Source organism: Cannabis sativa, chromosome 4 (assembly GCF_029168945.1).
Source record: "Cannabis sativa cultivar Pink pepper isolate KNU-18-1 chromosome 4, ASM2916894v1, whole genome shotgun sequence".
Lineage (NCBI taxonomy): Eukaryota > Viridiplantae > Streptophyta > Magnoliopsida > Rosales > Cannabaceae > Cannabis > Cannabis sativa.
Genome location: NC_083604.1, coordinates 3,476,261 through 3,501,778, shown reverse-complemented (window position 1 = coordinate 3,501,778; position 25,518 = coordinate 3,476,261). Strand labels below are relative to the sequence as shown.

The window sequence follows — 25,518 nt, the reverse complement described above, 5'->3', positions numbered from 1 at the left end:
ATTTTTATATGATTTTTATTATTAATCGGTTTTGTAGGAATTAGATTTTAAGTTTTATGTGTTCGTTAATTTTGTAATTTTTTTAATTTTAAAAAGTAAGTTTTATTTAATTTTTAAATATATAAGAATTAATGATAAAAAAATTGATTATATTATTTTTGTTTATTTTTTATATTTTTAAAATTATTTTTAAACAGTTAAATAATAAATAAAAAAAATTAATGACATGGACCAATGAACGAGTGACACGTAGATACTAACATGGCACATAACGGAGAGGTACCTACGGAAGTTCCAAGAGTGTAACGGAAGGTATTTTTACCGCCAAAAATATGACTTAGGTATTTATCTGCTACTCGGGATAAAACTTAGGTATTTATGCCGCAAATTACTCTAAAAGAAATAAAAAAAACATAATTTAATTTATGTTTCGTTCCAAAACAGACCAAAAAAAAAAAACACACACACACGAGCATTTCTTCTGAAGTGGGAGAGAAAGACCTCTCTCTCTCTCTCTAAGCTAAAACTCTCGTTATTACTATCTCTTTCTCTCTCCCAGATCCAATCTCCGTCTTCCTCTTTCTCTTTCCGTTCAGATCTCTCCGACGACCTATTTGGATCTCCGATTCGCTCTTCCTGCTATCCACTTTTCGCACTTCAAATCTCCAATCCTTTACTCCTACTAATTCATCGCTTGCGGATCTGATTTTGAGCTTTCTGACAGCTTCACCGCGGATTCAGTCATGAATCCATTCTCCTCCGGTACCCGTTTGAGGTTAGATATTATCAGATCGTTACACTGTATATGTATATACTTGAATTATATTTTATATACGTGTGCTTGTTTATATTTGTTTATGTAATTTGAATTTTGTTGAGTTTGGTTTCTATAATTGAAAGTAAGGCATAATTTGGTGATGGAAGTTGTTTATGAGATGGTTTTGTTTGGTTTATTGGTGAATTTGATTAGGCAAGTATATGCATTTCCTTCTATTAGATTTTGATTCGTGTCAATTTGAAGTTAGTGGATTTGGTAAATTTGATATTCAAAATGGGATCAGCTTCGAGCAAATTCGTGTTTAGGTTTTTTTGGTATAATCAAAAATTGATTTCCATTATTATTATTTTTCAATGCGTTTGATCATGTGTAGTTCCGTTATACTGTGAAGTTGAACTCATTTGGTTGTTATAAATTTAAACGATAGACAATTCCTATAGTAATTAACCTCTTTCGGACATTTCTATTAGCCGTCTTGTATTATATGTCTACCTTTTAAGGCTCATCGACATTGTCAACAATGAAATTTTCTTTCTTACAAATAGTGTAACCATATGCTCCCCAGTATTTGATTACCGTATGAGGCACATCTCTCATGGCACCTTACATTTACTTGAAAGTGATTTATAAAGGAATCATTGTTTTTATCTGGTTAAAAACTTGTGATTGTGATGGTAATAATGCAAGTAGATCAGACTTGTATGCAATATGCATGAATGCCGCCAGGATCGAAGTTGCAACAATGGTTGAAGAGTTTTGAGTGAATTCCCTGGTGCCAACTGGAAACTTTGTTGTTTCAAAATTAGAGTACTTACTTGTGAAAATAAATTAGAGCTCATAGTTAAATAGATGGATGCTGTCTCCTCTTCAAAATTGGCGTGAAGAGAGCATATCTTAGTTTATGATTTATAAGCTGATTCTAAAGTGAATCATAACCCATCACAGAGTTTGCTTATATATACTTGATTTACTGCAGGGACATGATTCGGGCTATACGTGCTTGTAAAACTGCAGCAGAGGAACGGGCTGTTGTACGGAAAGAGTGTGCTGCTATTCGTGCTTCAATCAATGAAAATGATAATGACTATCGGCATCGCAACCTGGCTAAGCTCATGTTCATTCACATGCTTGGTTACCCAACACATTTTGGTCAAATGGAGTGTTTGAAGTTGATAGCAGCTGCTGGTTTTCCTGAAAAGAGGATTGGATATCTTGGCCTCATGTTGCTTCTTGATGAAAGACAAGAAGTTCTTATGCTGGTCACCAATTCATTAAAACAGTATCCTGTTCTTTGCCTCACTCCACTTCTCTTGTCTAAATTTTTATTTTAATTGTTCTGGTCTTTGTTGAGTTTTCTTTCTTTCTTTCTACCCCCACCTTTCTGTTTTTAATATAATTATTAACCTCAGTTTATATTTGTTTCTTAAATTCTTTTTCTCTTGAAAAACTTTTTTTGTTTTGCAAATCTCTTGGTGAAACTTTGAATATAATGGGCAAACCTCTGTACTATTCACAAAATATCACTTGGACAAAATTCTGTTTTTTTTTTTTTCTTTTATGGCAGCAACCTTAACTTATGTTTCAGAGATCTAAATCACTCAAACCAGTACATTGTGGGTCTTGCTCTTTGTGCTCTGGGAAATATTTGTTCAGCAGAAATGGCTCGTGATCTTGCACCAGAAGTAGAAAGATTGATGCAATTTCGAGATCCAAATATCAGGAAGAAAGTAAGTTTCTTCTAACTGTAATGCCATGAACAACTAACCTAAAATTTAATTTCTCTTGGTACATATATTTTTTTTGCAGTTGTCTTTATATTTATTGTATGAGCCAGAAAAGTGATATTAGGAATGTTTAAGAGAATTTTTTGAAGTTATCAAGATGGCGTCGACAAAAAAATTAATTAATTAGGCACCCTGAGAAACTCTACCTTTTGAAAATCTTGTTGGCAACTTTACGATTAAGAGCGCTTGCCATTATATTAACTTATATACTTGTTGATTCGAACTTCTTTAGTGGTAGGATAATTGCATCCAATTTGTCAATTCCATACTTGTTTTATGTTATGGCGCTTCATGGCTGCTTTTCCTATGTTGACCATGGACTTCTTCAGTTTTTTCATTGCAATTTAAATTTAGCTGCCCTCCCAAATATGTATTTCCATAACCGTTGATATTTGCAAGCTGACCTGGACTCACTACTGATTTTCAGGCTGCATTATGCTCTATACGGATCGTAAAGAAAGTCCCAGACTTGGCAGAAAATTTCATAAATCCTGCTGCTTCCTTACTTAAAGAAAAACATCATGGAGTTTTAATAACAGGAATTCAACTTTGTATAGATCTGTGTAAAGTCAGTGAGGAAGCCCTTGAGTATTTGAGAAAGGTAAACATGATTGTGATCTTATCAATTCCTTCGAAGTTTGGATAGACCTTTCTGCTGTATATGAATTTTCATAGTACTTTCTTATTAATGCCTTTATTTTGTTAAGGCTTTGGATATTTCTCATGTGATCTACCTGATTGCGTTGTGATGTGGACCTTCTAGGATTTATATTGTGTATGTGCTGGAGTCTGAAGTTTTACATATTTCTTTCACGATCAAGATTAGAATAATAAAATCTATTTCTTATTTTTTAAGTATGGATTGTATTTTATTCAAAGTCAGAAAGGTGGCATTTGGTTGGAGTAAATGAGAAAATAGGAATAACAATGAGAATGGGAATAGGAATAAGATTAGGAATCGAATGGAATTAAATTTAAAATGCATAAAAAAAATTATTAATTTTTTTCTCATCTTGCATTTGAATGGTCTTTCTTTCCATTTCAAAATGGAATAGTCATTCCACCAAAATGATAGAAAAATCATTCTATTGGAATGACATTTCAATACTTCAAAATGTAACCAAACAAAGGAATGGAATAAACCATTGGAATTTCAGTGAAAAGTGGAATGAAAGGTCATTCAATTGCACAAGTAATTTTTTTTAATTATTAATTTTCTCATATTAAATTTTATTCCATTATATTCGTGTTCCCTTTCTCTTTCCCGTTCATATTACTCTATTTACATTACCCCCAACCAAACACACTTTAATAGTTTTCTGCACTAGATATTTTAAATTGGCGCCTATAGTCATATAACTGTTCTAAGTTTACTTGGTAGGATGTTTCCTTTCAACTTTTGTACATAAAGATGGCTCCTATAGTTTTTGTTTGTTTATTTTTTGGACAACACCCTTGGAAATACTAAGGTAGTTATTAATTGTGGCTGTTATAACTATTAATGTAGAAATGCACAGACGGGTTGGTTAAAACACTAAAGGATGTTGTGAACAGTCCTTATGCCCCTGAGTATGATGTTGCTGGCATCACAGATCCCTTCCTGCATATTAGATTACTACGGCTTTTGCGTGTGTTGGGTCAAGGAGATGCAGATGCTAGTGATTGCATGAATGACATACTTGCTCAGGTAAGCTTTATCCATGTTCTATCTCTTATTTTTCACTTAGCTGCTCAGCAGTTTTAATGTAACATATTAGATTTTTCAGGTTAATAGCGTTGACATAAATAAACACACCTTTTGAACTGTTATTACTTTTACAGTATAATGTTGCAGTGTATCTCATTTGCTACCTAGACGTGATAATATTGGATATAATTTATGACATGCATTTATTAATGCTTGTAAATAGGCATATGGCAACATTTTCAAGACTATTAACAACTATGTTGTCAATAATATTGGTCACTGGGTCTAACTAAGTATGACAGTCTTATTTAAAAAAGCTATGACAATCTTATTGTCAGCCTTTTAATCATTTCCGTATTACCTGCATGTGCACAACTGCACATATGGGTAGCTGTTTGTTGTTTGTGAGTGGAAGTAGGATCAAGCAAGTGTAATTGTAAACCTATGATTCCATGATACTAGGGAGGTTTCATTACAGTAAAGATCAGAAAGGGAAAGAGCGTAGCTGGGATACCTGTCAACATTACATACAAATAGCTGTTTGCTTATGAAAATTCATTGTTTTTCACTCTCGGGCATTGTAACTTGCCAAGCTTCTTACCATTTGATTATTCATACAAGGAATTTTTTCTAATTTTGGTCTCTATACATGTGGGTTTCTCATTTACTGTTCCAGATGAATATTTGTGCTTACAATTATTGAATGTTAGCTATGATTTAAGATCTGTCAAGTTACCTGCCCCCTGTTCTCTTTGTACTTACTGTTATTGTATTATCTCCCAGGTGGCCACCAAAACAGAATCAAACAAAAATGCAGGGAATGCAATTTTATATGAATGTGTAGAAACCATCATGAGTATAGAAGATAATGGTGGCTTACGTGTACTTGCAATCAACATCTTGGGAAGATTCTTATCGAACCGTGACAACAATATCAGGTTTATATTTATCATATTGATAAAACCATTTTGTATCTTTTAATTGGCAAATTGATTTTATCACATTATAAACATCACCTGATTTTTACAGATATGTTGCATTAAACATGCTGATGAAGGCTATGACAGTAGATACTCAAGCTGTACAAAGGCATCGGGCAACAATTTTAGAATGTGTAAAGGTATATGCGGTCATCTTAATTTGCGCAGGATCTAATAAAACTGACACATTTTTTTAATTGAAAAATGAGACCCCCTTCCTCTGGTTCTTTGTTTATATATTTTTCATAGAATCGTTCTCTTATATGTACGAATGTTGACAAAGTAAACACATTTTTTACTCTTCCTTAAATACCACACTAGTTATTTTTCTCCTATACATTTTCCATATCTTTTTCCATATTTCTTTCTAGAAGTACAGGTCTTGTCATTTTCTTATTGTTATATTCAGCTGCTGCTAATTGGTTGGTTTGAATGAATGGCTTTACATGTATAAAGTTAGGTCGTTTTGTCTTATATCCATGTTATTTTGAACTTGTGATGTAAGTCGTAGTATAAATTATCTTCTATGAATATGATGAATTTAAGGTCAAGTGTTGATATTGACATTCTCTTGTGATTTGATGTGCTGTCTTAATTGTTGAACTCTGCTGCACCAAGAAAACTTGGGCACAACTTGAGAAGCATGTGAACTTTTCCCCCCTTATTTACAGGATTCAGATGCTTCTATCCGAAAAAGGGCTTTGGAACTTGTTTACCTTCTTATAAATGAGACCAACGTCAAACCCTTAACAAAAGAATTAATTGATTATTTGGAAGCAAGTGATGAAGAATTCAAGGAAGATCTTACAGCAAAAATATGCTCCATTGTAGCAAAGTAAGTGACATGGTTCATGATTTTATAATTGGAATCCTCTTACCTTTGGAAATTTTGGACTGGGTTATTGTTACACATGATATACTTTGGAATGCTCTCTCGAGGATTAAGATCTTGCGATGCATCTTGACTGATTTCCAGTAACCACTCTAATCATACTTATGCTGTCCTATTGGGGCTACTGCATCAATTAATTCTAATATGCAGTTTCCTGTTCTCATTATTATGTGTAATGTTAGATGAGTCTTGATTAATTTTTAGTCTAATATCGATAATATTTGTTGTTTGACAAATGCCATTTTCCTCGTGTTTGTACGATTTTGGGTTGTTTAATTTGAATGAAGTTCACTGCTCATAAATATTTTAAGTTCTTAAAAATTGATTTATACCAATATCTTGATTAATAATCATCCATACACTGCTGCTTCAGGTTTTCCCCAGAGAAGATATGGTACATTGATCAGATGCTTAAGGTTCTCTCAGAGGTATTAATAACAATTAATACTTTATGTTGCTCTTCTAAAGATTGCTTGGATTTTTTTTTATGACTGATTGCATGGTGATGGTGTGATCCAAAGGTCATTGGATTTATAATTTTGCACAGCTGCATAGGTGTTGTTTGTGAAATTGTGTCGTGCTTCATGCTGTTGTATGTGTTATTAAATACCAAGTGACACCTTCAATACTGACAAAACCGTTTATCAAGGCAGCCCATTTATTATTTTTCTTTTACATAAAATATATATTTTATATTTATACTCGCTTTTACCTATTATTTTCTTCCATCTCACACTCCAAAAAAAAAATACATTTATAACTAATTAACATACATTTCAAATATCAAGATTTTTAAAAAAAATTAAAACTAAAAGTATATGAAATCCTTTTAAACTAAAAATAAAGTAAATATACATTATTTATATATGAAAACAAGATAAATTATTTTTATTAAAGTTAGCACAAGAACGTAAAAGAAAAAGTATTAGAGAGTAAATTTTGAAAACTAACTTAAGTTGATATATATTTTTGTTAATATTGGGAATTTGGGATGCCTAAATATATTCTTGGGTTGTAAATAATAAATATAATGTCCCTTACAATTTTTGCATAACATGTTAAAGTATGCTCCTTATAATGTTAAATGTCAATGTCAACATATATGTTAATATTTAATTGTCATCCTAATTAATTGTACTTCTTGTTTTTACTAAGAAGCTACTGATCTTTATGCTATGCTTAGTAGGCTGGAAATTATGTAAAAGATGATGTATGGCATGCCCTTATTGTTGTGATAAGCAATGCTTCTGATCTCCACGGGTATACGGTCAGGGCTTTGTACAGAGCATTCCAAACATCATCTGAACAGGTGAGCAACAGAAAGATTGTATCATTGTTATTACTGAAGCTCGTGTATGAGTGACATTATTATGCTCTAAGATAATTGTTTCCACTTGATCTTTTTCAGGAAAGTCTTGTTCGAGTGGCAGTTTGGTGCATTGGTGAATATGGTGACATGTTGGTGAATAATGTTGGCATGCTGGACATAGAAGATCCAATAACAGTAAGTTTGAGCTTCTTCAGATTAATGAAAGTGCTTTGCTGTAATTTTTCATTTTAATTTTGGTCTCAGAAAATATTCTTTTTAAGTTAGGTTGAGTGTAAAACTGTCTTAAAACTTGGCTAAACATGTTGCAAGTTCACTATATAGTTTTCTCAGAAACTTCTTTGTAAAGTAGTTTTCTGAATTTTAAGATATTGATAAGTTTAGTGTTGTGTTACGCAACTAGCTGCACCTGCAGTATTTTGTTTATATTTACATGCCACTTTTTCTTATGTATGTGAAGCAAGAGGTTTCATTGAAATGAAATATTATTTTGTAGGGAGTCCTCGAATAATGGTATAAAGCGTTTATTTATTTCTTTGACAGTTTCCAATATAATCTAGTTTTCTTGGGCAGGTAACAGAATCTGATGCTGTGGATGTTGCAGAGACTGCAATTAAGCGTCATAAGTCAGATCTTACCACTAAAGCAATGGCTTTGATTTCTCTGTTAAAGCTGTCTTCACGTTTTCCATCTTGCTCAGAGTATATAGATACTTCTTTCTCCGCCTAATTTTATACGATTTTTTGGATGATTTGTTTATTATCCTTGTGCTATTTTGGTTAAGCAAATTTAAAAATTTAAGCGAACTATGTTTCTGTTGTATGAACTTGTAATTTGATAATCTTTGTGATCTCTTATAAAAATTGCTATTTGAATACCTTCTGTAGGAGGATCAAAGAGATAACTGTTCAATACAGAGGAAACCTTGTTCTTGAATTGCAGCAAAGATCCATTGAATTTAATTCTATTATTGCGAAGCATCCGAATATTAGGTATGCACTTTTAAAATTGATATCACGAACTATGCAGCTGTTATTTCTTGTTTTTTTTTTCTTCTCTAGATATTTTATGTTCCTTCTCTTGGTTGGAGAGGATAGTATAACCAAACTAGTATATTTGAAAGCTGATGGATGGAGTTTGTGCAGGTCTGCACTAGTAGAACGGATGCCAGTTTTGGATGAAGCAACTTTTATGGGCAGGAGGGCAGGTTCTATGCCATCTTCTGTGTCAACTTCCACTGTGTCTTCTATCAATCTACCAAACGGAGTTAACAAAACCTCTGCGGCTCCACTGGTGGATTTGCTTGATCTGAGTTCGGATGATGTTCCTGCACCTAGCCCTGGGGGTGGTGATTTTCTTCAAGATCTTCTTGGTGTTGATGTATCACCATCTTCAAATCAACCTGGTTAGTTTTGGACATGCTATATCATATTCTCAGATCTCAAGAATTGACTTGTTCTGTTTTCAAGTGATTGGTGATTTGGGTCGAATGTCATGCTTACAAATTTCTTTTTCTCTTACCTATTGTGGAATATCCTTGCTTCACATGATACATCCTAATTCCTATATAGCTATATACTGTCTATTTATATGGTGGTGCTTTTTCGGTACATTATCTCTGTATGCAATTTTAAAACTTTATTTTTTTGTGTCTAGGTACAAATCATGCTGTGCAAAATGGCACTGACGTCCTTCTGGATCTTTTATCTATTGGCACACCTCCTGCTCAAAACATCTCATCAACACCTGATATCTTTTCCTCCGTTCAAGATAACAAAACACCATTGGCGCCACTAGACTTACTCTTATCTCCATCTCATTCTACACAAGCCACTCCTCCAAGAGATGCTTCTGTAATTGATTTGTTGGACGACTTTGGAGCTAAGCCTCCAGTAGTACCTGGTAAAATTTGGAGTCATTTTCAAGTCCTTTTTCAGATGATTTTTTCATTGTAGTAAAGTAATAACCTTCTTTTTTTGTGAACAGAGAACAATGGTTCAGCTTTTCCATCTATAGTTGCTTTTGAGAGCAGTAACTTGAAGGCAGTTTTCAACTTCTCAAAGACACCCGGAAACCCACAAACAACACTAATTCAGGCTACATTTACGAATCTGTCATCCGACATCATTACCGATTTTATTTTCCAAGCAGCAGTTCCAAAGGTAACATATGATAATAGCCGTTGCTGCTAATTCTAGCGTACTTTGTCCTCTATTCTAAGTTAATATAATTTTACCATTATATCCAATTTTACATATTTTAAGTTAATATCACTTAGTTTATCATAAATCAATTGGATCTAAATCATGACATGATTAAGCTTTAAACTAATTCTGTTATTCGAGTTCTTTGAATTGTTCATTACCAACTTACTGATATTTTCTTGACTTCATCAGTTTTAAAATATGTAAAATTGGACTTCCTCTCTAGGTGGATTATGCTCTTGGTGAAATTCTATAAACTTCATAACATGAGCTATGGTTATTATTATCTCAATGCTCATACATTGCATAGGGTGCCCATGTTTCCGTGTGGCAGCTAAAACCTTCAGGTGCTGTTTGGTTGTCAGTAATCATAACAGAAAACTAGGAATGAAAACGAAAATGTGAATAGGAATGAAAATGAATAAAATTTAATACTGTAAAGAAGTCAAATATTTTTTATATTATTATGCTTCAGAAGGACATTCCTTTCGTATTTTCGAGAGGAATAGTCATTCTCATTCTACCAAAATGGCGGGAAAATCGTTCAAGTAGATTCTTTTGCCATTTCATTCCATTTATTTCCCGTAAATGCTAGTGCTAGATATCATATCCTTGTGTAAGCAGTTTGAAGTTGCACATGGACCTAGGATTTTGTCATGAACTTTGTTGTTGGCTTCATATTAAAGTTATATGATCTCATTTGTGGTTGGCTTTTAATCAACAGTTTCTCCAACTGCACTTGGATCCAGCAAGTGGCAATACACTGCCTGCAAATGGTAATGGTTCCATGACACAAAATTTAAAAGTTACCAACAATCAACATGGAAAGGTATTTGAACTTCTCAACTTATTTTATTTACTTTTTAATCTATCCCTTATCGACCTTAGAGACGACGTAAATAATTGATTGAAATAATTGGCAAAATGATATCGTTTTAGTTATCTTGTTTAAATATTCAACCAGTTCAACCACCTGTCTAAGACTATCGAATACCATTTTGCAAAGAAAATCGAAATTAGCCTAAAGAGCAAAATGACTGGAAAAAAAAGAGGCCATTTTGCCAAAGAACCCTAATTTAATTTAGTTCAACTCATCCGTTTTCAGAAATCTCTTGTGATGCGCTTAAGGATCGCTTACAAGATGAACAACAAAGATATATTGGAGGAAGGACAAGTGAATAACTTCCCTCGCGGTTTATAAGGTTTGGAGTTGGAGATCTTCAAAAGACACTAAATTAAATCCGGTGTTTTCTCCTAACAGTCGTCTATATAGGGGACGTGGTTGGGTGGTGGATTTCGAGCCTGATTTTGCTCGACTCGAGAGTATGGCTTCTTTTCTTTTTCTCTTTCTTTTTTCTTTTACTCTTTTCTCATTTAGGTGGTTGATGATGTACATTAGTACAAATTTTATTCCCGTGTGGAATTGTGGGAACTGAATTTTGCCATTTTGTGCACACAACAAAAGAAAAAAAAAAGAAGAGAGCTCATGAATCATATCGATAACTTGAGATGCTATTTTTTCTTTTCTTAGTTTGGATTTGATCATTAGGGTTTATTGTCTTGTTTGGAAGCTGATTTTAATTCGAGTCGTATCGTATAGTATTATATTCAATTTTCATGTACCATTTTCCTTTACTGTTAATGAAATGTAAGGTTATATTATTTGTTTGTTGATTTTTATATTTACACACATTGCTTCCATTATATATATTGATTCAAAAATAACAGTAACATGTTTTCCAAAATTTAAACAAAGAATAAAATTTGATCTGACATTAAATTTTGCTGGATCCGTTGCATACTTGTATAATTTTAAATTATTTTCTTAAGATCTGTCTTTATTAATTTAAGAAAACAAGATCTAGAGAGTAGTAGCTTAGCTCATGTATTTAATAGGTGGTTCCTTTTCTAAGTCTTTTTCCTTTTCTTAAATATTAAACCTTGACTTTCATAATTACAAACTCAGTCAAAGAAATGTGATCTGGCACAGCAAATCAATCTTCAAAATTAATTTTCATTATTGATGCTTGTTTATTGATGAGAAATGTTAAAAGATATTAGTATTGTTTAATATTTTTTTTAAGTGTATATTATTATTGGTGTAATTAATTATCGGGTAATTTTTAAGAAATAGACGTCACTTATGATGTTTAATAGCAATGCTCTTTATCTTTTTTACTCAGAGAAATATTAAAAGACATTAGGCTAATTATGATTTTTACCCCTTGAACTTTGACATGTACTAAATCATGCGTCTTGAACTTTTAAAGTCGTTAAAAATGCCCCTTGAACTATTGAGATGGTTGGATTTAAGGATTTTTTTTTCTAATTTTAATAAAAAAGTCTAACATGGATTAAAGTTTAGGGGTCATAATTTTGTACATGTCAAAGTTCGAGGGACATGATTTGGTAGATATCAAAATCTGGGGAGCATGATTTAGTACATAAACAATCACTGAAATAGTAAAATTGAATGAAATCAGACAAAAGTCTTTAAATCCAACAATTTCAATAGTTCAGGGTCATTTTCAACAACCTTAAAAGTTCAGGGAGGTATGATTTGTTACATGTCAAAGTTGAAAGGCAAAAATTCTAATTAGCCAAGACATTATATGTGTCTAATACTTTTATAATATCCGATTTTATTTATTTATTTATTTATTGAACAACGATTTTATTTATTTTAATTTAATAAAAATTACAAAAAATTGATGCATTGTAGCAATCTTCTTTTACTAACTTTTAAACATGCAAAGACCTTGGATTCTCCGCTTCTGCCCAAAAATCGATGGTTGATTATTTTCTTCATTTCACCACCAAATCTCTTTTTTCTCACATCATCACATAATGCATTTGGTAATATATATGTATTAAATAAAAAAATTAGAATTATTGTGATCTCCATACTCACCAACTACCAATACAAAACTTGATATTTTTTTTTTGGGAGTTTACAGCAATTCTTCTTATCTTATTAGGGCAGGTTATGTGTCATCAGCAACAACTATATGAAAAAACAAAACAGTCCCTCTTCCCAAAACCCCCTCAACTCCCTCCAACCTATGGTGGTCCCTTAATTTATTAAATTTCGTCTTATCATATATAAATTAAATTATGTATGCATCATTATCTCTTAACCTCATTCTTTCACTAGTCTGTCATTTGATTTTCCTTTTTTTTTTTTTGTGGTTAAAGTTGCCCATCATTACCATCAATTCAAAATTTAAGCCTTTTAACTTTAGTGCCACAAGTCAAATACTAATTTGCATGCAGTCCTAATCTAAATGAGTAATAGTCATACTGCTTAAGCTTAATCTTTTCACATTGGCAATGTTATTACAAGTGTGATTATAGAAGGAATGGTTTCTGGTTGTGAAGAGAGGTATATTAGTATTAATAAGTGTTGGAAAACGTTTCTAATAGAGATGTGACACTGAAAAAATAGGGAACACATTCTTACAATATGACCCCACTTTCCACTGCTATTGACAACTTCTCATGGCTCTTCATCACTAGAGTCCCTCTAACCCCTTTTTAGGATCCCACCATTATGTCCTACCCAATATTGGGATTCCATGGAAAAAAAAAAAGAAAATAAAAACAAAAAAGCAAAATTCTAGAGAAGCCCAACACAGCCAAAAAGTAACATTATGATATGACTCTCTCCATAGTAATCAATCTTTTACATTGATTGAAAACTAGAAAGTCAATAAAAGTTTTTCTTTGTTTAATGTAACAAACAAACATCGAATAAGTTAATCAAAATTCCAATCTTACTTACACTCACAAACATGAGCAACAACTTATAGAGGAAGAAGTTACAAAAGTTGCACATGACATACAATTTTTGGAATTAGATACAATGAGTAAGGAAAAAAAAGGATAATATGCTAAGTTTGGAGAAAAGAATGAGAAACTTACTATATACTACTGCATGGAATTTTATAGAAAAAGATAAAGTACATTGCCCACTTGCCATAAAAGTTTTTTTACTCAAAAGAAAACATGATACAAAGAAGTTACATTGAGTGGTAGTATTCTAGTGATTAGTAACTAAATTAGAGAGAAAGCAAACCTTTTAAAAAAATGTTTTGAGAAAAAGGACTTTTTTTTTTCTTAATAGTAACAAAGAATAGTACTAAACAAAGTGAATACCTTCAACATGTACTCCTGAGAAATCTGATGGTTCATTCATGGTAAATCAGCATGAACAGAAGAAGTAATAGTAGTGGTAGTAGTAATAGTAGTGCTCAATTGGGTTTCTGAAGAAGTTGGAAATTTTCCTTTTTTAGACCATTGCCAGATTTTGGAAACTGAAAAGCTATCACCTTTGCTTCCAATGTTAATCTTCTTCCCATTTTCATCTCCATCAATTAAGCAATTTCTACTTGTTCCACTTCTCCCTTTTGGGATTCTTAAGCTATTACTACCACCATTACCACCAACACCTCCTCCTCTTTTGTGTTGTAAAGCAACTTGTAATTCTGAATCATCAAGGACATATTGGTATGACCCCATTGAATAACATCTCCTTGCATCCAAATTGCTACTACTAGTTTCACCCTTTTCTCTTTGTACTCTTTCTCCTTCTCCTCCTCCTTCTTGAAGTTCAACCCCATCATTTATGGATCTAAATTTCCCAAGTCTCACTGAAAAGACCCTCTTTTGAATATCATTTTCAGCAGACTTTTGACTAATGGAAAGAACCCCATTTCCTGTGTTTGTTGAAGAACCATCTTCTTCCCTTGGATCTAATTGAAAATCAAAAACTGGGTTCTCATTAATGCCAATTCCAGGTGTATATAAGGTACCTCTACAAAGAGGACAAGTTGAATTAGACAGTAACCATGTGTCTATACAGTCAATGTGAAAAGCATGACTACAAAGTGGAAGTAATCTCAACTTGTCTTGTTCTGAAAATTCACACAAACAAACTGCACAATCAAATGGCTCTTTAAGACCCATTATCTCTTTGTAAAGGAATACAGGGAGAGCATCTATAAAAGCTTGATCAAGCCCTGAATCATGAAGATGAAAGAGCTGTTGTAACTGCCTTTGAAAAGCATCAGAGCTAGACATCTCAGGATACCTATTCGATTCAGATATTGTTGAAGACCTTCTCTTCATGAGAAATCTAACAAGCAAGTGGAGGAGACCAGATATGAAAAAAATAATAGCTAGAATAATTATGATGAATATGATTGCTGGGCTTATTTTACTACTTGATGAGGATGAAGAAGAAGAGGAAGAGGATTGAGTTGGTGGCTTTTGGTAATTACTATTATATGGTAATGAAGATGAAGAAGAGGGCACCATTGGGGATAAAGGAGAGCTTGTCAATATACCATATTTCTGCCTTGTTTGAGAATGAATCCAAGACATTTTATGATAATAATAGTGGCAATCTAAATTCATCACCACTTTTGTTAGATCTCAAAAACAAAGGTTTAAACAATCATTTTCCTTTGCTTCTTTTACAGATCAAAAAACCCAACTCATACATGTGAGTTTTAAACAAGAAGCAAAATGCACATTTTTACTTTCTTGAAATCACAAGAAACCCAATTGAACACAGTCAAACAGTAGCTTGTGTAGAGAAAACCAGAAACTATATGTCTCGAGTGAGATACTATAAAGACTGAGACTTTGAGCTATAATGATGGGAAGAACATGTTTTTGAAGCTTTTAAGATGAAACCCAGATAGTGTTTGCAATTATATAGTGAAAAGGAAGAGACTTTAGAGATATGAAGGTTGCGGTTTAGTACCTACCTCAACTCTGGAAAATCTGCCATTAATGGAGCCCATATTGGTCATGTGTTTGATAAATTGATGGACTTGTTGTCCTTGGACAGTGTTTGTAGCAGTTAAAAAAGGAGAGAGAGAGAGAGGAGAGAGAGAGAGAGAGAGAGAATTAAGTGAGCAGAACAGAATAAGAGAAAAATATAAAATAAAATAATTTGGAAAAAGGAAAAAAGAACCCTAACCACCTCAACCTGAGGCTCAGGGTACTGGTAGTAGTACTAGTACTTAATTACTACTTAGCTTTGTGATTTTATTTTCTTTATTTTTCCATTAATTTTTCACATAAATATTTAGATTGTAGAAAAATATTTAATTTTAATTTTTAATCTTAAGTTATATTTTTAAAATTTTAAGTTAATAGCTATATGAAAATTTTGTATTGATCTAAGTTATTAAATTTTTATTTTTTATTTAAAAATTAATTTTAATATATCAATAAAAAAATAACACATGAATATTGACTTGACACTTACAAAGTTTAAGAATTATAATTTAAATATTTATCTGTAACTGAAAATTAAACTTAAATATTTAGCAATATTTTGCATTTATTTATATGAAAGTGATTATAAATAAGATCAATGTTTTGTATTTGTAGTAAACTGGTAAACCAATGGCTAAATTTGTCATTTAATTCATGAGAACCTCATTATTTTCTTTTTGTCTTAACAAACTATAACAATATTTATTTATATTAATAAACTTTTTCTTTATCGTGTAAAGATGATATTATTTATATAATCTACCGAATACGTACTACGTACTCATCAAATCATATGAATCATTTTTCAAAAAAAAAAGAAAAAGAAAATAAAATAAATTCAATCTGTATTTAAATATAAATAATATAAGTACATTACCCACAAACTTGACACAAGACAAGTTATTTTAAATGTAGTATCTTATCATAATCTCTTAGTCCACTTTCATACTTAAAAATACATGTTGGAATATTATTTTAATTTTTTTCATAGTGGTGTTTGTTTTAGTTACAAGATCATTTTAGTAAATTTTTAGAAAATTTCGAATAATTTATAGTGTCAAAAATAAGTTTGAAATTTTTTAAACACACGTGGTAGACTGAAATATTAGAAACTCTATTTTCAGTACTGTAAACTATCAGAATTTTTCAAAAATTTACAAAGATGATACTATAACTATAATGAATATCACTATGAAGAAAAAGCTCTAAAAAAATATTCTGACATATGATTTCGGGCGTGAAAATTGACTAAGAGCTTGTAATAGAAAGTTATAATTAGTACTCCTCTTCAAACGCTTATCTTTATTCTAGAACATCTTCAATGGAGATAGAGATTGGTGATTTATTATTAAAGAGCATTGACATTGGGTATCAGTAATGCCCGACACCTTTAATAGTTGGTGTCCCACAATTGGTTAGCGATATTCTTTAAAAACTATTTTCTTAATTTATATGAGATCCGATACTTAATTACACCAATAGTAGTATGACACCGAAGAGGGGATACCGATAATACATTTTAGCAATTCACATTATTAAAATATAACTTATCTTGTAAAATATTTGCTTTATGCAATGTATCAAAAGTTAATTCAAATTTATCACATAATAAAAGGTTATGGATATTTATACCACAATATGATATATTGCATCACAATAAATATACTTCTTTTTGTTGGGTTTTATGCCTTAAATAAAACTCATTTCAATATAATCAGATTTACTTATTAATATAGATCAGAAATAACATTTAATGTTGCATGGTTCACATGATTTATTTCATGATTATATGTACATAATGTATGAATTCATCTGAAACCCTTTTCACATACTTGATCCCGTTTATTATGCTGTCAACACATTGGAAAGTAAACATGACTATGTGAATAAAGTTTCCTAGATTTATCAGACACAGGGTTTTACTGATATGATAATCTACAACAAGAGTTTACTTGTATTTGGAGAAATACTATGTTCTTTCCAGAACATTGGTTAAAGTAAAGCTCAGGTTGGATGCATGGAGTATGCATCGGAAGGGACCGATATTGAACTTTGACTTAGATTTATTAAACTTACGTAATATCTATTCAAGTCAATATCACCTAGTTGATCATAGATCAAATGTTCTTAATCCTGTTATGATTAGGCTCAATCTTGAAAGGCTATTCGTGTTCTTTGATTTGGTAGTTAAGCCTACTTTTAGGTCAGGGTGATACGTACATTTTGGGAACACGGTAGTGCAATTGAGTGGGAGCGCTATCATAAACATGGAATCTATAGCTTCTATCTGGCGAATAGTAAGCAAAGGATGATCTCCTTCGAGCTTGACCAAACGAACATAAATGGTGGAGTACTCATTTCACATAAGCTGAAATATCATTTATATGGGGTCAATTGTTTTAAGGAATAAATACATTGTAGGGTGTAACGGTAATCTAATCCCTTTACAGTGTAGATCATTCATATAGAGGATCATTGATCACATTAGGATTATAACAATGGATAACTAATGATGTGTCTATATGGTGGAATATATAGAGCATTCTATATACTGAGAGTGCAATTCTAAGTTCTATGCGCGGATTCAACGAAGAATTAATAAGTTAGTGAATTTTAGTGCTAAATTCTTGATCTACTTATTAGAAGCTCGGTTATATAGACCCATGGTCCCCGCACTAGTTGAGATAATATTGCTTGTAAGACTCATGTAATTAATTTTGATTAATCAATTATAATTCTCAAATTAGACTATGTCTATTTGTGAAATTTTCACTAAGTAAGGGCGAAATTGTAAAGAAAGAGTTTTAGGGGCATATTTGTTAATTATGATACTTTGTATGGTTCAATTAATAAATATGATATATGACAATATTATTTAATAATTATTTATAGTTATTAAATAGTTAGAATTGACATTTAAATGGTTGAATTGGGAAATTAGCGTTTTTGAGAAAATCAGATGCAGAAAAGATAAAACTGCAAAATTGCAAAAAGTGAGGCCCAAATCCACTATGTAGGGCCGGCCACTTTTGTAGGGTTTTTCCCTCTGATATTTTCATTATTTTAATGCCAAATAATTCAAACCTAACCCTAGTGGAATGCTATAAATAGATAGTGAAGGCTTCAGTAAAATTACACTTAAATTTTCTATTTTTCCTTCAGAGAAAAACCTGAGCCTTCTCTCTCCCTATCTTTGGCCGAACCCACTCTCTCTCTTCCTCTTGAATTTCGAAATCCTTAGTGTATGAGTAGTGCCCACACACAGCAAGTGATACCTCAATCATAGTGAGGAAGATCGTGAAGAAAGACTTTCAGCAAGAAGGAGTTTCAGCATCAAAGATTCAGAGAAAGAGATCCAGGTTCAGATATTGATAATGCTCTGCTACAGAAAGGAATCAAGGGCTAGATATCTGAACGGAAGGAGTCATTATATTCCGCTGCACCCAATGTAAGGTTTCCTAAACTTTATATGTGTTTATTTCATCGTTTTAGAAAAGTTCATATTTAGGGTGTTAATCAACATACTTGTGAGTAGATTTAAGATCTTGGTAAAATAATTTCCAACACTTTTATACTTACTTTTATGTTATTTAGTTATTACATTAAATTGTAAATCTTTTACATTTAATTTTTATTGATTTATATAATAAAATTAATGATCAAGTCATAATTTTTATATTTTTAATAAAAAATAGTAATTAATTATTAAATTTTGTGTAAAATTTTATAATTATACATTGAAGCATATTGCTAAAAATTAATGTAAATATATTACAAAGTCATTTTGTATCAAATATAGCACAAGTTTGAGATGGTGTAATTTAAAGATCCCACCTATTAAAAGTGATTTGCCACTTAAATTATGTGTGATTTTGCAAATATTGAAAATCTAACAAGCTTTTTTTTTTTTGGTAGCTGTAGTTTTTCAGTTATCGTTGCTCAATAAATATTTAAACTAGGATAGAAATTTATTTACATATTTGCGTTGTTCGGAATCATAATAACTTAATAATTTATTTTTATTTAAGCCACTAAGGCTAGCTTAGTGGTGAGAGAGGGATGGGAAAAAGGGAGAGGTCATAGGTTCGAACCTAGGATTTTTAAGCTATTAAGCTACTATATAATTGTAAAAACTATTACGCTACACTAAAAAAAAAAATAATAATTTATTTTTATTCAATCGTCCATTTGGTATATTTTTCTTTTAGGATCCTTTTGTTTAATTTAACAATGATACTTCTATAATTTTCTTATTTAATACTTGAATGGAATTTAATTGTTATAACTATGCTTATTTTATTTTTTGAAAATTGATAGAAATTTATTTAGAAAATGCTTAAATGGCTGGTTTTTTATCAGCTTTACCAAAAACAAATGTGTAATTGTGGAAAAAGCAGAGTCATATGAGAGGGCAAAGTTTGTGAGTCACTCTTGACTCTAGAGTCTAAATTGAATAAAGCCCAATCGTTGCTCGGTCCCATTTACATGGGCCATGAGCCCTGAAATAATTGGGCTGTAGATTGTGAAGCCCAAATCCATGCAATACGCAACTTCAACTTCATGTTTCTCTTTTTTGAAACATAACGTCTTATTTCTTATGGTATAATTACATAAAACAACTACTTTTGTAAAATTTTTAAGTTAATTTTTTTTTTTTTATATTTTTACCGTATTTTATAAAAATACAAGAAAATAATAAAAAAAACTACATAATAGTAATAAGAAAATAACATTAAAACAACATAAAAAATAATATATAAATAATAAAAAATCAAAAACAAAATAACAAAAATAGAATATAAAAAGGGGTAAGTTGAAAAATGCCTCTTTTATTAATCAATTGATCAAATTTGCTTCTAATTTTATATTTATTTGAAACATACCTCTTTTTATATGTATTGTACCTAAAATACCTTGACATAAGAGAGTCACATGGAGAGTATCTTGAAGTGGCAGGGGCAAAATTGGTACAATGTTTAAAAAAAGAGGTAAAAATAATAGACTTTAAAAAAGAAGATAAAAATAAAAGAGGACAATATAAAAAAGGTATAGAGTGTAATTTCCTCATATAAAAATATACCAAAAGACCGTATTTTTTGTAAATAAAATCTAAAAGACCATAAAAATATCGAAATTCCGTACATACTGTATTTTTGTAATTTTTTTTTTTTTTTGTATTTTTTCTAAAATTGTCATTTTTTTTTATCACGGTATTATTATTATTATTATTATTATTTAGATGGAGCCAAATTGGAGTAGAGATTTCTCTTTTTTTTTTGAAGAAAAGCGTACTTATATTAGATTAGAAACGGTTAGACCTCGCGGTCATTACAAAATATAATATCAGGCATAGAGGAAATTGGCACAGAGCCAAACCTCTGATGGGAAAATGCCCAATTAGCCACATTATGGGCCATAAAATTACACTGTCTACGAACAAATTGAAAAGTACAACCAATAAAAGAGGTGGAGGTATTTTTACAAAAAGAGACATAGTTATCAAGCTCCCAACAGGACTCCTTCCCATTGAGAGCGTTGATCACCACCCACGAATCACTCTCCACAATAAGGAACTCAATACCACGAGCTTTAGCCTCCTCTATAGCCAAACAGCAAGCCGCCACTTCCCCACAGAGAGCATTAGAAAAATCCAGTCTTTTTGTAGAAACCCAGATCACCTTGCCGACGTGATCCCTTGCAACCACTGCAGCGCACATGCTATCCATCCCCACTCTAACGTCGCAGTTGAGCTTCAACCAATCCTGTGGGGGTGGACACCAAGATTCCGTCAAGCACCGGGTTGGACAAGGGAGCAAGTAAGCATGATGATCTGCAAAAGAAAAACGAACAGAGTCTATACATTTAAAGATATCCACCGGACTATTATTATGTACCTTTTCATTCCGAGTCCGCCAGATTGTGTCAATGATGATCGAAGCATATAAAAAGGTCTCCTGCTCATTAATTCCTTTGTTTTTGAGATCCCATAAGAACTTAACCCAATCCCACATTCTTATACCAGCGTCACATATAGGGAAGATACCCCAAGGAGATGACCGCCATAGGTGAAAGGCAACATTACAAGAGAGAAATAAATGCTCCATAGTTTCACTTTCTGTTCCGCACAGGGGGCAACTCTCATCCTCAATAGGAAACCTTCTACCTAGCACGGATCGAACTGGGAGAGCCTTGGACAGAATACACCACCAAAGGACCTTGAGTCTCTCTGGAATTTTACTATTCCAAAGCTTGTTCCACATAGAGGGAGCAACCTCTCTAGGGCTCGAACTATCCACAGTCTGGGCCAAATAGGCTGATTTGCAGGAGAACCGACCATTACTTTCCAAGGTCCAGAACCAGCTATCCTTGCCTCGTCCAGCAGGAATACCCTCACTCAGGATAGCAGAGATCGTTTCTTGATTAAACAAACTGTGGAGCTTTTGGATATTCCATCCACCATTCTGTAACAGGAGCTCGGCTACCTTGGTTTCTCTACTCACTACCCGCCCACTAGAATGGGGAGTGAATCCCTTTAGATGCGCAATCCAAGGGTCCAACCAAATGTTGGTATCCTGGCCATCTGCCACACGCTTACAAGCCCCTTTACGAATGACGTCTCTTGATTTAGTTACATTCTTCCAAAACCACGAGTCCGAGGCTTTCGGAACACAATCTAGGAAGGACTTTCCTCTAAGGTATTTGGCCTCAAGGATACGGCAGCATAAAGACTGGTTCCCTGTCAGAAGATTCCACCCCCACTTAGCGAGGAAAGCTTGGTTCATTTCTTTGGATTTTCGGAAGCCCAAACCCCCTAGGGATTTGGGGAGGCAGAGTTTGTCCCAGGCTTTTAGGTGAATTCCTTTGTTACCCTTCTCAGAACCCCACCAGAAATCGCGCACCAATCCATCAATCTTCCGGGCAAGTTTATTAGAAAGTTTGGTAGTTTGCATAGCATACAGAGGAAGAGCTAGACCCACAGACTTGATAAGAGTTGCACGCCCCGCTTTAGATAGAGTTTTTGCTTTCCAACCATGCAATTTAGTCGTCAGGTTATCCAGAATAAAGTTAAAATCTGCATCCTTTTGTTTTGATCTGAAAAGAGGAAGCCCCAAATAATTAACATTACCCTCTGGCGATCCTAAACCCAACATCTCCCTTATCCTCTGCTTCATGTTATTAGGAGTATTCTTACTAAAGAAAATTGAGCTCTTCATTTTATTCACTTTTTGTCCCGACCAAGAGCAGAATTTCTCCAGACAATCCCAGTAACCCTTGGCCTCCTCCGCGTTTGCTTTCCCGACTAGAATGAGATCATCGGCAAAGAAAATATGAGAAAGAAGAGGGCCCCCTACTCGGCTGATCCCCTTAATGATCCCCAAATTTTGGGCATTTTCCAGAATCCTAGATAGTATTTCAGCCGCCCAGATAAAAAGATAGGGAGATAAGGGGTCACCTTGCCGGAGGCCGCAAGAGGGAAAAATCTTACCAACAGGTCCCCCATTAAGACAAATATTGAGGGAGGATCCAATTCCGAAACTCGTGGGGAACATTAAAACAGGACAACACATGATCTAGGAAGCCCCAACTCAACCTATCATAAGCTTTCATTAGATCAATCTTTATAGCAAACAATCCCTCTCTGCCTTTTTTCCTATTGAACGAGTGGATTATTTCCTGAGCAATCACGTTATTATCCTGAATATTCCTTCCAGGAACGAACGCAGCTTGGGTAGGGCAGATAATCTTCGGTAATAGTGGTTTGATCCGATTGGCAATGATCTTAGAAATAACCTTATACACCACATTGCAGAGAGATATTGGGCGGAAATGATTAGGTCTCTTCGGATTTTGAATTTTGGGGATCAGGACAATGTTAGTAGTATTGACTCCTTTATGCATACGCCCTGTTTGAAAGAAATCCACAACCGCTTCGCAGAAGTCAGACCCAACAGAATCCCAGTAGTGTTTAAAGAAAAGAACAGACATACCATCAGGACCCGGGGCCTTGTTACTACTCATAGCAAACAGAGTAGTTCGAATTTCCTCAAGAGAGGGTCTTCTAATAAGATCGGCTTGGTCTTCCGAAGACAAACAGTCCCGGACTAAATCGTTGCAATTAAGAGCAATGCCATTGTCCGTTCTAGTGAAGATGCCTTGGAAGAACTCCATGAATTCATTCCCAATAAGCTCCCTTTTGGAAATCCACACATTGTCTTTATTGAGGATGCTGTCAATGGCATTCCTCCTACCTTTTATGGCAGCAGAGAGGAAGAAAATTTTTGAACATTTGTCCCCTTCCTTCAGCCAAGAGACCCTGGATCTTTGTTTCCAATACACCTCTTTCCTCACACGGGCTTCATTAAGGGTAGCGCGCAAATTCCTTTCAGTCTCCCACTGTCGAGATCCCACTGGCAAACTCTGAATGAGATCAAGCCTTCTTTCCAGATCACTAATGAGGGTATCCAGTTTACCAAACTGGGACCTATTCCAATGCATAAGAGCGACCCGAGTAGCCCCAATTTTCTTGAAGACCCTAGCAGGGGCCCAAGGGAAATCCACCGATTTCCACGCAGAATCAACCACCAAATTGCTACGCACATCCCTAGTCCAGGCTTCCTCAAACTTAAAGCTTCTTCGGGTCTTCTCCACCAGACCATCAGAGAACAGACACAACGGTCGGTGATCCGAGTTGGATGTTTGGAAGGAGCAGAGAACAGCCTTCGGAAAAAGACGCATCCAATCACCATTAATTAGACCCTTGTCTAGCGCAGACTTAACATGGTTGGACCCAGAACGATGGTTGTCCCAAGTCAACCTCTCACCCTGGATAGGCATATTAATGAGACCCCTGGCATTAACCAAACTTGAGATAACCGGGACAAACTGATCTCTGCCTTTAGACCCTTCACGCTCAGAGTCGCTTAGAACAAAGTTTGTGTCACCCAAGATAAGCCACGGGCCTCCAAACCTATCCCCAGTTTCCATTAAGGTTTCCCAGAAAGTTCTCTTAGCATGAAAGTACGGGGGACCATAGACACAAGAAAGAAGCCAAGGATGCGAAGGAGGATCCGAATACACAATACCAGATATGTGGTTTTGGGAGTAAGCAATACACTCAAGCTCAAAACCAATTTTCCAAGCCAAAATAATACCTCCCACAAGCATCTACACAGTAGGAACAATAATATGAAAATAAAAATGGATAGAGTGAAGAGTACGTACCAAAGCCGTAGCATCGACTTTAAGCTCGGTCAGAAAGATGAAATCAGGGGATCGCGACCGAGATCGGGGACTTCAACTCACGTGCCCTAACCCTCTACAGTTCCAAGCAATACCTCTCATGGCTCCTGTGGAGGAGTAAAAACCTCCTCCACAGGGGTATGAGAATGGGCCGACCCAAAAGAACCAGAGTCCTCCACCACGAAAGTCCCCTCCATTGGCCTTGATGAGATCACATTCTTTCCTTTAGTACACCAATTTTCCGGGCCGATGGATTCGCTATTGGATAAAGAGATATCCCCAGAGGACTCGTCCTCCTTAACATTGGTAGCATTATTACTTTTCTCTGTGTTCCAAGAAAAATCACGAATAGCCCAAGGAAGGGGCCGAAGAAGCTTCCAAGGCCGTGGGCAGAGGGACGTGGAAGCCCCATCAAACTTTCGCTTTTTGAGCGGAGTAGATCTTGCATTAGTCTCAGAAATGGTTGGAACTCCAATGTCTCCACCAATGGCTTTAATCTCATATAGATCCAAGCTTCCAAAATTCTTAAGCTCTTGCAAAAGGGTATCCTGAGTTTGAAAAAAATTAGACAAAGCTAATTTTTCATCATGGTGAAATTTAACCTCTTGCCCACAAATAAAGCTCTCATTAGAAAGAGTCTTGGGTGGTCCATCACCAAAAATTCCATTATTATTTTTACAAATAACCAGCCCCTTTTCCTTTTCCTTGGCTAACGGCCCAATAGAAAGAAATGGGCTCACAACTTGACCTTTTCCTTGCTCTCTCAATTTGTTCAACAAAGAAGGGGCGGTCCCACAAGCTGAATAAGAATTTAAAAACTGTCTAGGCCCAATGGTCAT

General features: G+C 33.8%; 3 protein-coding genes across 5 annotated transcripts; 1 reads left to right on the top strand and 2 right to left on the bottom strand.

Moving 5' to 3' along the window:
* Positions 1-423: 423 nt before the first annotated feature.
* On the top strand, positions 424-11,314 carry LOC115714494 (AP-1 complex subunit gamma-2). Its single transcript, XM_030643217.2, has 18 exons — positions 424-775; positions 1,755-2,057; positions 2,364-2,505; positions 2,990-3,163; positions 4,070-4,249; positions 5,033-5,187; positions 5,279-5,369; positions 5,901-6,064; positions 6,495-6,549; positions 7,308-7,430; positions 7,530-7,625; positions 8,022-8,149; positions 8,336-8,440; positions 8,594-8,853; positions 9,105-9,350; positions 9,435-9,610; positions 10,377-10,481; positions 10,758-11,314. The coding sequence occupies exons 1-18, from the start codon at positions 744-746 to the stop codon at positions 10,851-10,853; spliced, it is 2,631 nt and encodes an 876-aa protein (XP_030499077.2). The 5' UTR covers positions 424-743; the 3' UTR covers positions 10,854-11,314.
* Positions 11,315-13,592: 2,278 nt separating this feature from the next.
* LOC115714495 (RING-H2 finger protein ATL47) lies at positions 13,593-15,686 on the bottom strand. Of its 3 annotated transcripts, none has more exons than XM_030643219.2 (2): positions 15,424-15,685; positions 13,593-14,786 (listed from the first exon to the last, which is right to left on the bottom strand). In XM_030643219.2, exons 1-2 carry the CDS (start codon positions 15,444-15,446, stop codon positions 13,844-13,846), a joined length of 966 nt encoding a protein of 321 aa, XP_030499079.2. In that variant the 5' UTR covers positions 15,447-15,685; the 3' UTR covers positions 13,593-13,843. The 3 variants fall into 3 exon arrangements, with proteins under 3 accessions (XP_030499079.2, XP_030499080.2, XP_030499078.2); XM_030643220.2 differs by having other exon boundaries at positions 15,420-15,684; XM_030643218.2 differs by having other exon boundaries at positions 13,593-15,686.
* Positions 15,687-20,751: 5,065 nt separating this feature from the next.
* Positions 20,752-25,518, bottom strand: LOC133036591 (uncharacterized). The gene is made up of 3 exons (XM_061113102.1): positions 24,805-25,518; positions 23,126-24,604; positions 20,752-23,010 (listed from the first exon to the last, which is right to left on the bottom strand). The coding sequence occupies exons 1-3, from the start codon at positions 25,516-25,518 to the stop codon at positions 20,752-20,754; spliced, it is 4,452 nt and encodes a 1,483-aa protein (XP_060969085.1).

What these genes read in the sequence shown, in the direction of transcription:
- LOC115714494 (XM_030643217.2), top strand. Translation starts at nt 744, where the DNA reads ATGAATCCATTCTCCTCCGGTACCCGTTTGAG. An exon ending in TGCTTAAGGTTCTCTCAGAG is followed by an intron (nt 6,550 to 7,307) that starts GTATTAATAACA and finishes TATGCTTAGTAG; the next exon opens with GCTGGAAATTATGTAAAAGA. An exon ending in ACATAGAAGATCCAATAACA is followed by an intron (nt 7,626 to 8,021) that starts GTAAGTTTGAGC and finishes TTTCTTGGGCAG; the next exon opens with GTAACAGAATCTGATGCTGT.
- LOC115714495 (XM_030643218.2), bottom strand. Translation starts at nt 15,067, where the DNA reads ATGAATTTAGATTGCCACTATTATTATCATAAAATGTCTTGGATTCAT.
- LOC133036591 (XM_061113102.1), bottom strand. Translation starts at nt 25,518, where the DNA reads ATGACCATTGGGCCTAGACAGTTTTTAAATTCTTATTCAGCTTGTGGG. An exon ending in CTCATACCCCTGTGGAGGAG is followed by an intron (nt 24,605 to 24,804) that starts GTTTTTACTCCT and finishes CCTACTGTGTAG; the next exon opens with ATGCTTGTGGGAGGTATTAT. An exon ending in GGAATATTCAGGATAATAAC is followed by an intron (nt 23,011 to 23,125) that starts GTGATTGCTCAG and finishes GGGGCTTCCTAG; the next exon opens with ATCATGTGTTGTCCTGTTTT.